The following is an 18,114-nucleotide window of genomic DNA, read 5'->3' as shown; positions in this document are numbered from 1 at the left end:
TAATGAATATGCCTCCAGGGGCTGAAGCTAAAATATTTCGTTTCATGAATAAATTGAATGGGGTAGCCAGGGGGTGTTTGGCTTGGCAGCAACGCTTACCAGGAACCAGTCAATAACAAACAGGACCCGCTCTGCATCTAATGATCCAGAGAGATTACATGCGAACTGTGAACAGCAGCAGACTGCTGGAGTTTGCTTTGTCTTTACCCACAATGCACCTCTCTGTTAGAGAGGTCAGAGAGCTAAGAGAACAATCATTTAGCACTCAGGGCAAAGAAATAGAGATGATAAAAATAGAAATCCAAGATCTGGGTTGTGGCTTTCAAGAGAGGAATACAAAAGTAAAATAATCCGATGTTGCTTTGCCAATTTTTTTATTCATCACATCATCAGTAACAAACAATGATAGCGTTTTAATGGCAATGAAATAACATGGAAGCTCATTTCAACCATGTAAGAAAAAAGCAAGCTTTGTACATCACAATGACATAAAAAGTTGAAATTAGAGGTCGACCGATATTGGATTTTACCGATACCGATAACTAGGTTGGACCACACTGGCCGATACCGATTAATTTACCAATAGTTTTTAAAATGGATACTGAACGGAAAATAAATAGTGCTCTACAATTAAAAAAAAAGTAGCCTACTGAACCATACTTCGTAAATTAATAAAAAATATTATGATTAATTATATATTGATCATTATCGTTAGTTAACTGTTCATTAATATTAACAAAAACAACTAACATTTTTTAAATATATCAGTAAATGTTGAAATTAACACACTTAAGGAAAAATACTTCTATTCTACAGCTTTTTATCTATCTTAATGTTACAAATGGACTCATATTGTAAAGTGTTACCATTACATCAACAATCAAGCTAAAGATGGCCATCTTTAAATATCTATACAAGGTACACAGTATTGAAGCTGCATACATATGGATATTGTGTACTTTCACAATTTAACTGCTTCTATTCTAGAACATTTGTGGTTATCTAATTCAAATATTAAAATAATTAGTCACACAATGGGTAAAAGTGCAGCGCCATCTAGAAGAACTCGCAGCTATCCGGTATCACACACACTGGACGCGTCGCATTCAGTTCAAGCGGCGGTCTACAAGACTTTATTTGATCACCAAACGGGCAAAAGTATACTGCTGTCTTTTCTCCACTAATGCAGCATCTAGTCAACAAATTCATCACTTTGTAATGACATGAAAACATGCACTACAGTATACTGTACACACCGTTTCGTTGTCAACGTTTTAAATCCGCCTTTGAAGTGTCCCGGTCTGTGCAGCGCGCAGTGTCACGTGTGTAAACAAACGGCACGTGCTGTCAGTGATTTCCGCCACTAGAGGCTGCTCCCGTGCTGTATAACAAAGACTATAGGGACTTTGTTGTATAATGAGGAAATTCTGAGCCGCTCCAGCAACGGACCCGACCCGGAAAAACTATCGGCATGGATTTTTGCCGATAACCGGTAGCTCTGTCAATCGACTATCGGTGCCAATTAATCGGCAAAACCGATACATCGGTCAACCTCTAGTTGAAATTATGAGATACCAAGTCACAATTAAGAGATGAAAGTCAAAAATATGAGATAAGTCATAATTACGAGATAAAAAGTCAAAATCATGACAAAAGAGTCATAATTTTGAGATAAAAGTATGAGATAAATCAAAATTATGATAGAAAAATAGCACCAGCTGTGGTCCGATCTTCCTGAAACTTTGCATCCTTGTTTAGAATCACCTGTCACATGTGCTCCTCAGGTTTTGTAAAGTTTTGAGTTTTCGTTTAGGCTTTATAGGCTTTTGGGTATATTTGGGCAGGCCTCTTTTCTAAAGGACCCTGTTATAGCTTCCCAAAGGGTAAATTTCAACATGTTTTTGATAATTATTGACCTAGAGAGTCCAGAGAATTGCACTGCAGTGTTTTTTTTTTCCAGACTGAGCGAAAAATGTAGGACTAGCTTGCAAAAGTAGGTTTTTCACATCTTCTCAATCATTTAAAAAACATTTTGATTGACAACAGTGGTTCTAGAGGCAAAGTTGTTCGGAACGAGGAGGTCATCATACAATAGAAATATCGCATGAATGTGTGGAAAGCTGTGCAATGTACAATCGTTTACCCAAAGAAACTTGTGGCACTTTGCACCAAGACCGTGCACTGCGTTGATAGGACAAATGGTTGCCTAGTTATAGCAATTTTTATATTTTTTTCCCTCTTATAGCACCACCAAGTGGCAAATCTCCCAGATTTTTTTCCTGTGACCTCAGCTTGAACTCTTACATAAGTGTGCCAAGGTTGGTGAAGATATCTCATTCCGTTCAGGAGTTATAGGCATTTTACTAAAAGTGGCCCTGCCCCCTTCAAACGTTTTGGCATCCCTTTGCCACGGTGAGTCGAAAGTTCGACTTTTTTGATAATTATTGATATTCACTCTCCAGGACAACCTAGGACTAGTTCGCAAAAGCAGGTTTTGCAAAAAATGCAAAATACCTGAAAATTTCACAATCAAATCTGAGGCGTGCATTTTGTCTGGCATGTGTCAAGGATTCCAACGACATAAGACACTTGATGACTGACGGTGTAGCGTTATGAGCGATTTCGTACTTTCGATCGTTGTAGCACCCCTGTTAGGCTGATTGGGGTGAGCCTCGGTCACGTTGTAGGTGGTGTGAATATTACCATCCCTCCAAGTTTCAAGTCTCTACGGTTTGGTCTGCATGATCAGGTGAAAAACCTAGGACTAATTCGCAAAATTGGGTTTTGCAAAAAATGCGTTAATGTGTGTTTTGTGGGCAGCTGATTGTGCTGAAGAACAAGCTACAAGACAAGGTTCCTCCCTAGCATAGGATAGATATATTGATTTATCACACGGCTCCCTGAAATAGTCTACTCTGATTGGTCAGTCATGACATTCTGAAGTATATTGTTCTCCGATAACAACCATCGTCATTAGCAATGCTGAATAACGAAGTCATATGGGTATTTGAGACCAGTGCCTCTTTCACATCTCTCATATCACAATGCAGTGCTCTCACTCATTTCAGTCAAATGCAACTGCTATCATCTTGTGCTTTAGTTATTTAAAAATGAAACCAGAAGACTTCAGTGTTAATAGTAGGCTTGCATAGTATTGTTAAAAGTGTTTGTCTTGTTGCTAGTATGATTGTTTTAAACGTTTTGGTGTCGAAAGTTTGATATTTTTTGATAATTATTGATATTCACTCTCCAGAGAATCTTTCTGCACTCGTTTGGTTCCAATCAGGTGAAAAACCTAGGACTAGTTCTCAAAAGTAGGTTTTGCAAAAAATGCAAAACACCCGGAAATTTCACTATCGAATGTGAGTCGTGCATTTTGTCTGGCATTAGCCAAGGATTCCAATGACATAAGACACTTGACGACTGATGGTTTAGGAGTTATGAGTGATCTCGTACTTTCGATTGCTGTAGCACCCCCGTCAGGCTGATTAGGCCGAGCCTCAGTCACGTTGTAGACAGTGTGAATACTACCATCCCTCCAAGTTTCAAGTCTCTACGACTTACGGTTCGCTCTGTATGATCAGTTTTATAGTTTTATGTGGAAATCGCTCACCTGTGACCATTCTAACAATTACAGTAGGGTTTCAGCGCTATGCGCTTGAACGCCTAAAACTGGCATAAAACCATTTTTTTGTTCTTGAAAATACTAATTGCCTAAGTCTTTTGCACAGTAGTGTATTTCTCTGAAGACATTCTGTACACAGATAAACTGTGTCCTGGTCTCCCTACAACTCAATACAGGCTATTACCCATGGACTGTAATTCCCTGCAGTGTTGGCCCTCCATTGTTAACTGTTAGGGGCCAGAAGTCTTTTGTCTGGTGGGTATTGGGTGGCCCGATGCTGACTGGGGGGGATTGCAGTAAATATAAAGAGGCGTTTTGCTGAGTTCAGGTACTGAAGCAGCACTGCAGTGGTGGAGAGAGGCCTAGTCCATATGGATACATAAATAACCACACAGGAATCAACGTGCTTGGAGAAAATAAATCAGTCTTGATTTATGGCCATGCAGCAGCAGTAAACAAAGACGCAAATGCAAAGAGCCAAGCACAGGACCTTAGAGGTTAAAGATGGTGGTGGGGGAAAATGAACTGAAAGAAGCGGCACTACTAACTGCATCACATTTTTCAGTAGTGTGGCGGTAGTTCATCTATTTCAATACAGTTTTTCACTAACAAGCAGCTTTTTACATTTACAGAAGTTAATGTGTGTTTTGTGGGCAGCTGATTGTGCTGAAGAACAAGCTACAAGAAGACAAGTTTCCTCCCTAGCATAGGATAGATATATTGATTTATCACACGGCTCCCTGAAATAGTCTACTCTGATTGGTCAGTCATGACATTCTGAAGTATATTATTCTCCGATAACAACCGCCGTCATTAGCAATGCTGAATAACAAAGTCATATGGGTATTTGAGACCAGTGCCTCTTTCACATCTCTCATATCACAATGCAGCGCTCTCACTCATTTCATTCAAATGCAACTGCTATCATCTTGTGCTTTAGTTATTTACTGTATTTACTGTAAAATGAAACCAGAAGACTTCAGTGTTAATAGTAGGCTTGTGTAGTATTGTTAAAAGTGTTCATCTTGTTGCTATATGATTGTTTTGTACACTATAATGGATTTAAAGTGATAGCATACCCAAAAATAAAAATTACCCCATGATTTTCTCTCTCCTTAAAAAGCTTTCTTCTTAAAGAACAATGTATGTCCTCGTATTTGTTTATGTGGTGAAAAGCTGTATAATTACTGATATGACTGTACCAGTGCCACGTTGTGGTTTTGCGGAAGCTTTGTGTTTTTTATATTTTTCTTAAATCGATATGTGTGTAATTATTCACTTGTGGTAAGTAGCCATGCAATAAGCAAATGTCTACACTGTAAAAAAAATCTGTAAAATTTACGCTAAAAAACGGCAGCTGTGGTTGCTGGAATTTTACCGTAAAAATACAGTAGCAATGTTTTACATTTTACAGTCTTCACTTAAATTTACAGGTAAATACCATAATTTCATTAACTGATATAATGTTAATGTACCAAGCTACTGAAGTACTGAAACACTGAAATACATCGATAACCACAAAAAGCAGGTGGTGATGAGAAAGTCACATGATGAACCAAAGCCAATTACAAATAGCTTTTAAATATTAACATATATAGAAGGTGCACAGTGTCATTCACACAAACACTAAACACCATCATGGCAACACACATGAAACTGAAATAATGCAATAAATATTAATTTAACAACATTAGATGTAACATACAACCCTAACGTACAAAACTGCTAAGAAAAAAACTAAGAACAAAGAGTTATTTAAACAAAAAAAATGTAAAGCACAGGGAATTCTGGGAATGTAAATTTACAGTTATTCACTATAATTTTATGGTCTTTTACCGTCATGTTACAGTTTTTTAGCGTTAAATTCATGGTCTTTTTTTTTTACAGTGTAGATAATTTACATCTGAGATCTTACTGGTTTAAGAACCATAAACCACCACAAAAATGTCCAGAATTACATTTTAAATATTATAAATATAGTTAAATATTTAAAATCTTTCTTATGGTGTACCTAACTACTTAGCCAAAAAGCAGCTTGACTGTATATAACACTTCAATTTATAAGTAGATTGCAGCTAGCTACAGGTCCAAAATCGCTCCCCAATACTGGCTAAACAGCACTGTACTCAACTGGGTGATCCATGTCAATTGTATATATCTGCGGTTCTCAATGTGACTAAGCAGCTGCGATAGAGAGAGAGCATGTCTGTGAATGTGACATCTGGTCCACATTAATGGGTCTGGTTGTTATCACTCCTGCAGTAGCTTATGAATGCGTCAACATCAGCATTCAGTGGCACCCGGCACACTGGCACTATTTGTCTCTATTACAGCCAACATCTGCGGCCATCTGCATCTCTAATACAGGTTTATTGTGCCCATACGCTGTAAACGGAGGCAAAATTGACCGTTTTTGTATTGGGAGTACCACATGTGTCTCATATACATCAGTGTGACATACTTTCTCTATTTACATCGCCAAATTTGTGGCAGCTGTCTAACACCCTGTCTTTTTAACAGAATTCAAAGGCTCCCTCACTAGTGAGCAGACACCTCCAACAACATGATTGGATGAGCAGTAGTATCTATAAACTGTGTCTACTTCTGCCATTATTCCATTTTTTAGATGGTAGCAACTAGCATTAAAGGGGGTGTCTAATGCTATTTCATGCATTCTGACTTATTTACACTGTTAAAGAGTTGGATTCTTATGCTAAACATGGGCAAAGTTTAAAAAAAGGAAGTAGATGTATGACGGCACACCTCCAGAAGCTTGACTGTTTTGGGAGAGAAGCATAAAGCTGTGTCTTTTACAAATCTGACAACGCTAAAGACTTTTCAGAGATATGAAGGATACAATACTACTCTAAAGATACTTAAGTTTAACATGAGATTAGCAATGTGTGTTTTACAGTTGAGGCCAAAAGTTTACATACACCTTACAGAATCTGCAAAATGTTACCAAAATAAGAGGGAACATACAAAATGCATGTTATTTTTCATTTAGTACTAACCTGAATAAGATATTTCACATAAAAGACGTTTACATATAGTTCACAAGAGAAAATAAGTTGAATTTATAAAAATGACCCAGTTTGGGTTTTTTTTTAGCATTTTTGTGTATGTGAACCTTTTCCAACAATGACTGTATGATTTTAAGATCCATCTTTTCACACTGAGGACAACTGAGGGACTTATATGCAACTATTACAGAAGGTTCAAACGCTCACTGATGCTCCAGGAAGAAGCACAATGCATTAAGAGCCGGGGGATGAAAACTTTTTGAATTTGAAGATCAGGGTAAATTCAACTGATTTTGTCTTCTGAGAAACATGTACAGTAAGCTTCTAAAGGGCTACAGAAATGAAAAAATATGAAATTTAGGCAAATTAAGAAAAATGTACACATCTTATTCTGTTCAAAAGTTTACACCCCCCGGCTCTTAATGCATTGTTTTTTCTTCTGGAGCATCAGTGAGCATTTGAACCTTCTGTAATAGTTGCATATGGGTCCCTCAGTTGTCCTCAGTGTGAAAAGAGTGATATCAAAATCATACAGTCATTGTTGGAAAGGCTTCAAATACACACAAATGCTGAAAAAACAAAGAATTCGTGAGACTTGAAGGATTTTTCTGAAGAACAGCAGGCAGTTTAACTGTTCAGGACAAACAAGGGACTCATGAATAACTATCACCAAACAAAAAAACACAACTGTGGATCATTCAGGTAACAACACAGTACTAAGAATCAAGCGTATGTAAACTTTTGAACGGAGTCATTTTTATAAATTCCACTATTATTTTCTCTTGTGGACTATATGTAAATGTGTTTAGTAAAATATATTATTCAGGTCAGCACTATTTTGTATAATCCCTCTTATTTAGGTAAAATAATTTTGCAGATCCTGCAAGGTGTATGTAAACTTTTGACCTCAACTGTATATACCACCACTTTCTATGCTGGAGTGTCAACCATATTATTTATACTATTTTTAGTAGTATTAAAGTCCCCCTGTAATCACTGATTGGTAACAATAAATTCCTAATTTGCTGCTTCTTATTAGTTAGTAAGGTAATTGTTAAGTTTAGGTATTGGGTAGGGTTAGGGATGTAGAATAAGGTCATGTAGAATAAGGCATTAATATGTGCTTAATTAGTACTAATAAATAGCTAATATTCTAGTAATATGCATGCTAATTAGCATCTAGTTTAGAAACTGCAAAATAAAGTGTTACCCACTGATTTAATCCCTTAAAATTACATATTTACAATTTTTTTCCCATGAAAATAAATATAAACAAAAATATATTTCCCTTAAAATGGCTTGACTCTACCTAATAATCCCTTAACTCATTAAGCTTACACAAAGCCAAGACTATGCAAATTAGTCCCTGCCTCCATTCAATTATACCAGTTCGGACCGGTTCCACTTTGACTCGGTTAACTGCAGTAGTAAATGCTACAGAGTGGCAAGTGGCACTGGATTTATTCAGTCCTGTATGTTGGAACCAGAAACTGATTTCAAAGAAGAGGAAGGGTGAGTTATACAAGGTCGTCTGTAAGTCGATGTATCAGAACAGAAATACATTTTATGTATCTACAACATTGGACGTGTAACAGTAATTGATAATGTTAGCCTTTAGCTTTACCATGTTATCAAACAGCTAATAATGTGTTGCTGATGTTACACAACCATTGTTCCCGTTCTCCATCTAAAATAGCTGCCTTTTAAAAATCTTATGTAAAATACACAATTTGAGGTGACTGATTACATGTCTGTAACAGTAGAAACAGGGATTGTTTCAAACCGTCTTTGCTGCACTGCAGTTTTAAGGAAAAAATGTAAACTAATGAACTTGCACATGGTTTGCATTTAAAAACCTTAAAAACAAGGTGTCTTTAACATTATACAAATATTTAAATTTCTAAATATCACAGTTATTGTCAGTACAGGTATATTGCAATACGCCTACCACAAATACTTATTCATTTTATAAAAAGCAGTTTGGACAGGCTAAACCAACCAACCAATCTATCAAAAAATAAATAAGTCAGTGTGTAATTATTGTGTATAAATGATGGTCGAATTTTCAGTTTTAGGTGAAACAGACTAACGTTCTGCTTTGTGAATTTATGTGACATTTACAAGAAATATATTCTGCTCAGGCTTCTCTTGGTTTTCATTTAATGGTCCCTCGAGTCTTTACTGTGACCACACATGCTAATGCTCTATCCTTGACTGGGAACATTAGCATGTAAAATTGAATAATCAACCCTCCTGACTGAATAGATGATGGCTTTTCTCCACTGACAAAGCAGAAGAGCTAAGTCATCATGGAATTAAAAAGACTTCATCAAATTTATCATGTTCTTTACATTGCACAAGTTGCCACATTAGCAAACTATGTTCTGAATAGCATACTACCACAGTACTCTTATTATTTTAAGCAGTATATAATATAATAGAGAAAACTACGGAAGCTAATTTCCACTGATCCATACTAAATCTGTTTAAGAGGTTTAAGTAAAGCAAAGTTTTTAGCCATTTTACAGTAAATGCAAATCCTTTTAACACATATGGACATGTGGATTGCATGTGCATGTTCTATAGAGACAACCCACTGACAACCCTTCTGCATTTTCACTTTAGTTCCCATCTTTCCTGGCTCAAACAACCGTAAATTGATTCTCGAGAGGGCAAAATTCAATCTTATCGAGCTCTAACAGCCATTACCATCGCATCACCTTTCTAGAAAAGATGGCTGTGGACATTAAATGAAGAAGCAGCTGTAGTAATTTGACATGTTTTCATACAGGTTTCCGAGCTATTTTCTTTAAGAACGCCGTGGTCGGTAATGGGGTGCCTGTTCCACACAGATGACCACCAATCTGGTTCAGCTCTGGAAAAATCGTTTATCTGACTGTTTCTGTAAAATGGTTGTCAATATGCACTGGGGCACCTCCATTTGTCCGTCACCCAGCATGAAAAGAGAGAACCATGACGCTGTCAGTGCAGTAATGAGGAGAGGAAAAGAAGGGTACAGGTTTTTGTCGTACAAATTGGGTAAACATAATGAGAAGACGCAGGAGGTGACAGAGAGAGGCAACTGCGGTGCAAACAACGTCAAAAAATTTGGTAGCTTGTGCTACAGTGCCGCAGGGCACTTGATAAAGAGCGAGAGAGAGGCGCCAAAACGGGAAGCATCAGCAATCTGATTTTAATGAGCCAACACAAGAGGGTCACAACGGAGCCAAAAGGATCCCTGGCTAGACCCCATCCCCCTTTTCGCACTCGCCGGCAGAGCTGTTACGCTAATGCAGGGTCGGCAGGTTCGAAGGCCACGTCGCTACCCTGTGCCTGTAAAGTAATGAACAATCTGTGTCCAGAGAAACTACCCCCAACAAACTGTTAATGTGTTCCTGGTCCACTCCATCAAGCAACAGTGTAATAACAAAAGAGACTGCTGGGAGCAAAACAGGGACTTGGTTATAACTACCATTTAATGGACTACTGTATCATTCCTGTTTGAACTAATGACTTTGCAAGTAACATACAAAACCAAGTTCTTATATGGTGACCATGATTTTGGTGATGTGTTCCTGGATTAATGTTCTTATCATTAGTAGGGCCCATGGTTTCCACAATGCAAAAAACACAGACAGAATCATAGAATCGAGTCATAAAAATGGAATTTACTGTATAACGCAGTATAATGTCACAGAATTGGCCAAATTTTGGATGAATAACTCAACAGAAGCTCAGTACACATATCAAAACATGATATGGACTAGTGTCTGTGAATATTAAGCTGCAAAAATGCTATTTAAATATGAATCCATATTAGTGTCTCTGTGAATAAATGGTGCAGACACACGTTTTTTTCATTAACATTTTACCATTTATTGGTTAACTATTGTCATATAATATACAAACAAAAACTAAAGGTCTTCACAGCAGCCAGTCAAAATAAATGTTTGGTTTAACTTGAAATTGTGACAGAAATATATTACTCAAAATATATTATTTATTATTTTAAAGGAATATTTACCTTTTTTTTTTTTTTTTACAAATTAGTTTGAAACATTTGTAACAATAAAAATGAATTTGAGAAAAACAAATAAAATGCATTTCATAGGGCCTTAAAAATGTTTTTTTTGTTAAATGTTTGCTGTTAAACTGTGTACGTTTCGTGACTTCAATTAATAAAACATACTTTTTGAAAGTCTACACCACCATTCAGCTGAGTTTTCAGCATCATTACTCCATCAGTGTCACATGATCCTTCAGAAATCATTCTAATATCCTGATTTGAAACATTGTTTCTTAAAAGTGTTTCTTCCAGGATTCTTAGATGAATAGAAATTCATTTTATTTAAACAGCATTTATTTAAAATAAAGATCTTTTGCAACATTATGTTTTTATTGCCAATTTTGATCAATTTAATGTGTCCTTGCTGAATAAAAACTATTAATTTCTTTCTTCAGAAAAAAAATTAAATTAAATAAATAAATATTACTGACCCCAAATCTTTAAACGGTAGTGTATATTATTGGGCAGCTGATGCTCAGTGTTTTTTAAAGATGCATTCTGGGATTTATTTTTATTAATTCCCAGTGAAATTGGCAGCAGAAACAGATGTGTGTATCTATATAAAGGATATGGAATATTAATTTAATACATCAAAGAACTAGAATGTCAACAGCTGCATTTGAGCCGGACTGAAGCTTCGCCTGAGGAATTAAGTGATTTCCTGGGGTGCATAATGCCCTCAGACTAATGGCAAGAACCTTACCAAGATGCCAGAAAGAACAGATGTACGAGCCAATGGGATTATGGGATGAAATCAGCTGTAAAGTAAATCTAAAGCCAGTGGTACCACTTGATAAACAGACGGAACCTGCAAATCAACTGTTACTTGAATGATAATGGTGTCTTGGGAGATGTGTACACACACCTTGATGAGCACAATCTTAATAGCGCCACTCGTATGCACATACATGCCTATGGCTTCTTGTAAACAAAGACACTAAGACTGTGTGTAAACACATAGACAAGAGATTTGTCTGATGGACAATATAGGTTGTAAAACTTACATTTGAAAGACAAACCTGAGGCACACCTAGAGGCTAAACTTTGGAGTGGGCTCTTTTTACACCTAGCAACTACCCAGAGCACCCCAGCAATCACACAACAACATGCTAAAAGCCACTTAGAATGCTTCAGCAACACTCTGGCAACCATTTTGGTAACTTTTCAGAAATGTTCTAGTTTAGTTATTCCTTCATGAGACAGGTTAGTGCAATGCATGGTTTCTAGGCCAGCCGTGTGTTAATAACACATCTCAGTCTACTTTATTGATCCTCTATAGGAAACCCCCCCCCCCTCTGTTTTTCAGTATCTCTCTTTTCCCTTTGAACTCACAAGCCTATCCCAAAGGAAGCAGCCTTATTTTAGGCCTCAGCTAAAGCAGAAGAGGAGGGGGTGCATGTTGGAGTCATTATTTAATGTTTATTTGTCTGTTACAGACGCTTGAGCTGCATACAATAAGTACAATGTGCTCTTTAATGTCTTTTACTTAAAAGAAAAATAATTATGTACAGGTGATTATAGACAATTATAGACAGGTGGTGCTGGGGAGGAGGGGGGCTAAAGAAAATCCCCTGACTGCGCTTATAACCAAGCAGATGTCAGTCAAGGAATTTTCTTTATCCCTCCTTCTACCCAGAACCGGCACATATATCGATAGATAGATAGATAGATACTGTTATACACATATTTTCATTATTAACTGTTTGTGTTCACTTAAGACATAATGGACAAGGGTTTATATGAATAATCAGCAAGTGCTGCATTTTTTGCATGCATTTGACTGTTTAGGCTTGCACCTTAAGCTAAAAGTTTACTTTACTTGTCTGTGTTCGCAAGCCTTCTTTCGAACTTTTAAAAACACAAATTAATCTAATAAATATTAATAAAACAAGCACGTCCCATTTTGCAAAATTCATGTTACGTGTGAAGTTTGCTGCGCATCTGCTGGAAAGGGGCAGAATGGGGGCACACTAACCGTTTTATCTCTATTATTGTATTTTCATAATTGTTGAAAGCTCAATTTCAAATAATCGCACAGCTCTAAAATCTTCACCGCTTTCCAGAAAATTCACAGGAAGCATTTGGAGGGAAAGAGATGAGCTAGATAAGACTCTGAGATCAGATTAGAGAAGGATCGCTCAGCAAGTGACCCTGTTTCCCAATCAACCCTTGAGTGCACCTGACCAGGCCTAAATCTGCAGATCAACGCTGATCTTCCTGGAGTTTCACTAAGACCTACATTCACTACTGAACACATCATGGTACTACACAGACAACTTCTTTAACAAAATGTCAGAGCTAATGTCTAATTTTACCCCAGACTAAACATTCACTAGGTTTGTCTGCACAGCTATGATTTAGATAACATTGATCTCTCTATGCGAGTGAGGTCAAAAGGTCGTGAATGCCACGTGTTTGTCAGCCTTTCAGCCCATGTATAAGTTTCACCTTTGCTTTTATTGTGAAGGCTTTCATTCTGTGGTATATATATGCTCTGTTGTTGTCTAGCCTGCACAAAGATGCTGACAGAATCTTGTGGACCAGAGCGTAGCAGGGATAAACATGGGTGCATTAAAACTGCTTTAAAAATGCAGAGCTCATCATTTATTTATTTGATTGTCAAAACCACAGAGGCATCAGCACGATGGTGGTTAACTGCTTCAGGTCTAAGCACAGCTGTGTCTGGTAACGACTGTTTGACATTTTTTGTGCAGATGATGTTGCTCTGTACTCAAAAGAAGAAATATTCAGAGGCTTCTGAATGTTTTCCCTACCATTCCATATCAGTTTTAAATATAATACTTATAAATAAGATTGCTTCAGAATCTCAGCCTGCTGAAGCTCTAACATTGCTCAAGACAATCAACAACTAGATTTTTACATAATCAGAATAAAATGTGTTGTTGATATTATACAGTTGCTACCTTCCTAGAAGGTTTATACAGGAATGTACTGTAGTAGCAAGGTTGTACTTAAGAGCTATAAGTCAAAAGCCAACCCTATGTTTCTATGATATTGTATTGGCTTTCTACGAAAGTACACCACTACTCTACAAGCAACATCATTCATGTTTTTAGCATGGTAACAGAGTGGGACAAAAAATGTTTACTCAAAAATGAAAATTCTCTAATGATTTATTTAATCATTAATATATAATGTAATTTAAAAGCAGTATATATTTTTTCTTCCTTCCATTTTCCTTTTAAAATACTTCCATGAATGCTCTTTTACATGCAATAAATTAGGGCTGTCAAACGATTAATTGAATCCAAAATAAGAGTTTGTGTTTGCATAATATATATGTGTGTACTGTGTATATTTATTATCCATATGTAAGTACACACATACATATATACATTTAAAGAAATTATCTATCTATCTATATAGATATATATATATATATATATATAAGAAGACTTTTCTTAAATATATACATGCATATGTGTAGTTATATATACATAATAAATATACACAGTACACATAAATACATTATGTAAACAAAACTTTAATTTTGGATGCAATTAATTGGGATTAATCATTTGACAGCCCTACAATAAATGTGGACTGGAGGGTTAAAGCATCAAAAATTATGTAAATGTACCATTAAAGTATCAAAACGTACATTTTTTAGTCTTCTGAATCCATAACTGTGTGAAGAATAAAAAAAACATATAGTCCTGCATGATTACTACAAACATAATCATGTTGACTATTCCCCTCAATATTGTAATCATGATTATTGATTTTACATTAAAATATGTATTTTTTGTAGATCAATCTTTGATGTAACAGGAATAGATCTAAATCGAATACAGTAATCGACACCTATCACTAGTTCATCACGGTAGTTATAATCATCATCTATATTTTTTTAGATTAACATGCGCAGCCCTATAGTTGACATCCAGCTCCTAGATGCATTCACTAGAGTTTATGATAAAAGTAGAAATGGCTGAATGACTGGTTAAATTGAAGTCAATTCACTTCAACTTGACTCAATGATCTAGTTACAATAGTTAACCGCTCCCTGCAGGGAAAGATTACTGGAAGATTAACTCAGTTTAACTCACACAAAGCAATTGTACAACTTCAGAAGAACTGGAATATAGTGCACAAGCTGCATGAATATTTGATATTATGATGATTTTGCTTCATTTTTTAAAGTTTACAAACAAATGAAATGAAATTAATGGAGAAGAGCAACTAGCGAAGATATGCGGGTTTGGAATACCAACCCCAGAATTTTCATTTCTGGGCGACCTACTATATTCTTTCATGGGCTGAAGTTTTACAAATGGGTTACAGGTTCTAAAATCTTTTAGAAGTTTGTAATGATGACAATATCTTTATTTGCAGACACAATGCTATAAATAGTCAATGATTTAACAAATGATCTCTCTATTAATGTAAAGGTAAGTTTGCCCATCAGACACACTGACAGCATATTCTACAGGAGCCGTAAGTGATGGATGAGAGGGGAGCGCTTGCATAATTCACGGAGAATTAACAAGGGAAGATGCAGAAGTGGCATGTAGTAGATTCTATTCTCCAGACGACAGGAGCTCATCTCAGGTCAGTGGGTGAAGTACACACAGATGCGATCAATACTTTCAATGCACAAAAACCCAAAGAAAATGATCAAACCATGTAGTTTCGATGTCAACATGTACCAAAAGTTTCCATACAAAAAAATGGCTTGTATTAAATAAGCCTTCAAACAAGCTTGTGCAAGCATTATTGCCTCAAAACACAAAATTTATCTACCTTAATTTCCCATAAGATTTCCACATCTAAATAAAAAAGCAATTGAATTATACACAGTAAGACCAGAAACATGGATTAAAAAAGCATATAGGGTCCATTTTGATTTCATGTTGGCTTTAAAGAACAAATACTCTTAAAGACTGGATTTGAGCATAGCCTGGAGACGGAAAGAGGCCTGAAATGTGGATTTTCGCAGCTGGAATGACATCACATCTGTCTATGTGTTCTCTGGCTTTAATCTCTGATTTATTCCCTTCTCTCGCTATCCCTCCCTCCCTTTCTCTCTCCGTCTCTGTCTCCGACCCCAGCCAACCCCCCATTCACTGATGCATCGCACCAGTCCTGTTGAAGGCTTCTTGTCTGCGCATGAGAGGAGGCTCTGGCTGAGTGAAACTCCTCAGCTGTCCATTGTCAGAGAAGAAGAATGCCTTTATACTGTCAATATAATCTAGAGTTTGCACTGGCTGCACTGCCTTAGAAGACAATTGAAAGAACTGAACATTTCACAATGGAAAACAAGTTTATAACTGTGCAAAAAGCCTATTTTTAACTGTAAGCATTTCAGTCATGATGATGCTAGAGAAATAACAACAAATCATCTGTCAATTTGTAGTTCTCCTAAAGAAATGTGTACAGGATCCTTTAGGACTGGAACCGATCCTATAGGATTCTAAAGAGAATACTGTATGACCTTACTGTATTAACTGTAACACATAAAGACCTAATGTATGCACTCTGAAAGATCAAATTTTTGTAAAATGTTGTAATATTAATATAAAATTCCCGTTAAGATTTTTGAAATACATCTTAATGTATCCAACATTATATTAGACCACGAATATTGCACTAATCTAAACTGTCAGCTCTTGTACTGATGGAGCTTGGCGAACTAAACCACCAACAGAAAATCTTCTTAAAGTGTTAGTCTGACTGCTCAGCTATTTTTAGCTCAAATAAAACACTACAATCAGTATTTTGCGTCGCTATATTTGCATTACACATGGAAAATGCCAGCATGACTGACAGTTATGAGATAAAAATCCTAAAGAACATGCACACGATAAAAGGGATTTCCATCATAATTTGGCACCCATCCTAATGGGATCAAATAAAAACCTACTTCATATACTGTAACTCCTAAAGGATTTTATCATGTATTTTTTTTATCCTTATCAAGCCCTATGTGTTTTAGAAGATTTAGTATTTCTGTAGAGATATGTTGAAATCCTAAAACAAAAATTCCCATTAGAACTGGTTCCACATTATAATAAAAATTCCAATAGAACTTCTGTGCACATTCCTTTAGGATTTTTCATTAAGGAATATAAAACAAGCATCTGCTTTTCCAAAAAAAATAGAATAAAATCTATTTATCCAAGCTGACTTATTAAAGCCAAACCAGGAACCCTTAGGACTGGTTCCAAATAATTCCTTCAGAATGTCTGCCTCAATGTGCACCTGAGAGAAGGCAATCATGTGATGAGATATACCTTCAGTTGCATAGTTGTGGTCTCGGAGGAAGCTGTTGTTGATCTTGCGGGTGTCTATTTCCTCATCCATTGAGAAAGGCGCTGATTACACTGAGAAACGCAGAAGAGAGAAACGCGCTATCTATCCATGTTCCGCGTTCGTGCATGCGTTCAGCCCAGAGCCCGGCGCCCAGCCCAGATCATATTACGCAGCAGTCGCACAGAAATCCGTCAATAAATGGACAACAGTGTGATGAGGGAGAAAGCCGGTGTCGGTTCGCAAGGTGTCACAAGGCGGGGCTGTCTGCAGCAAGCCGTGATTTAATGCAAAGTTGTACGAGCGTCATCCAAAATGACAACAATCCGCGTCCAAATCCATGCTTTGAAATAAGCTGTCATGCACAGTGCGACAAGTTTCAGATGTGACCGGCGGTGCTGCCTCGGGCTGCCGGCATAGAGAGCTCGCTTTCCTCTCTGTCGCTCAGTATGAGCGCGCTGAAGTGCTGACGTGAGGCTGCCGTGGACGCACCGCATCGGTTGAAGTGTGAGACTGGGGCTGCAACAGTGACTCCGCCCCCTCTGTCCACCTGCGTCAGCATCACTCCAGCCTGTGCGCAGACGATGATGTTATGTGCGATGGTGTTTCAGCACTTGTTGAATTTATGCCTATTTGCATCACATGTATAATAATTATGATGATGATGAAGCTCCTGCTTATAAAAAAGCAGTGTGGTGGTAGAGTGATTCGATAAAAATGGTGACAATGACATTTTTCAGCCCCCACTTTGTGACTTTAGTTTTGTTTCAGTCCGACAAACAACACCATTTGTCCTATTTTCAACACCTATTTAGAGGAGTGTCTTGTTACTTGTGACTCAAAACCACAAAAAGTCTTAAATAGCATGGGTATATATGTAAAAAAAAAAAAAAAAAAATCTGCACAATTTATGGTAAAAAAAAAAACACAGGTGGTGTGGTTGCCAGAATTTAGCAACGTTTTGAGTTTTACCGTTTTAACTTAAAATGACATTCAAACACCATAATTTCATTAACTGAATGTTAAAGTCCCATCCTACTGAAGTACTCAAATCTGTTTTGTGCCTTTATAATACACTAATAACCTCCAAAAGCATATGGTGATGGATGAGAAAGTCATATGATGAACCA

The 18,114-nt window shown here is 36.8% G+C and overlaps 1 protein-coding gene across 2 annotated transcripts in view; it reads right to left on the bottom strand.

Moving 5' to 3' along the window:
• The window catches only part of ppp2r2bb (protein phosphatase 2, regulatory subunit B, beta b), an 88,386-nt gene that overhangs the window by 38,456 nt on the left and 31,816 nt on the right, over nucleotides 1-18,114 (bottom strand). The window contains exon 1 of one of the 2 annotated variants that reach the window (XM_051093363.1): nucleotides 16,969-17,481. The exons of the other annotated variant lie outside the window; for it this stretch is intronic. Within the exon in view, the coding sequence (XP_050949320.1) occupies nucleotides 16,969-17,038 (70 nt within the window). The 5' untranslated portion in view covers nucleotides 17,039-17,481. Of the gene's footprint in view, nucleotides 1-16,968; nucleotides 17,482-18,114 lie in introns of those variants that run through there. 2 annotated transcript variants of the gene reach the window in all.

The sequence above is a fragment of the Labeo rohita genome, chromosome 21 (assembly GCF_022985175.1).
Source record: "Labeo rohita strain BAU-BD-2019 chromosome 21, IGBB_LRoh.1.0, whole genome shotgun sequence".
NCBI lineage: Eukaryota > Metazoa > Chordata > Actinopteri > Cypriniformes > Cyprinidae > Labeo > Labeo rohita.
This window is presented reverse-complemented; position numbering and strand designations above follow the sequence as displayed.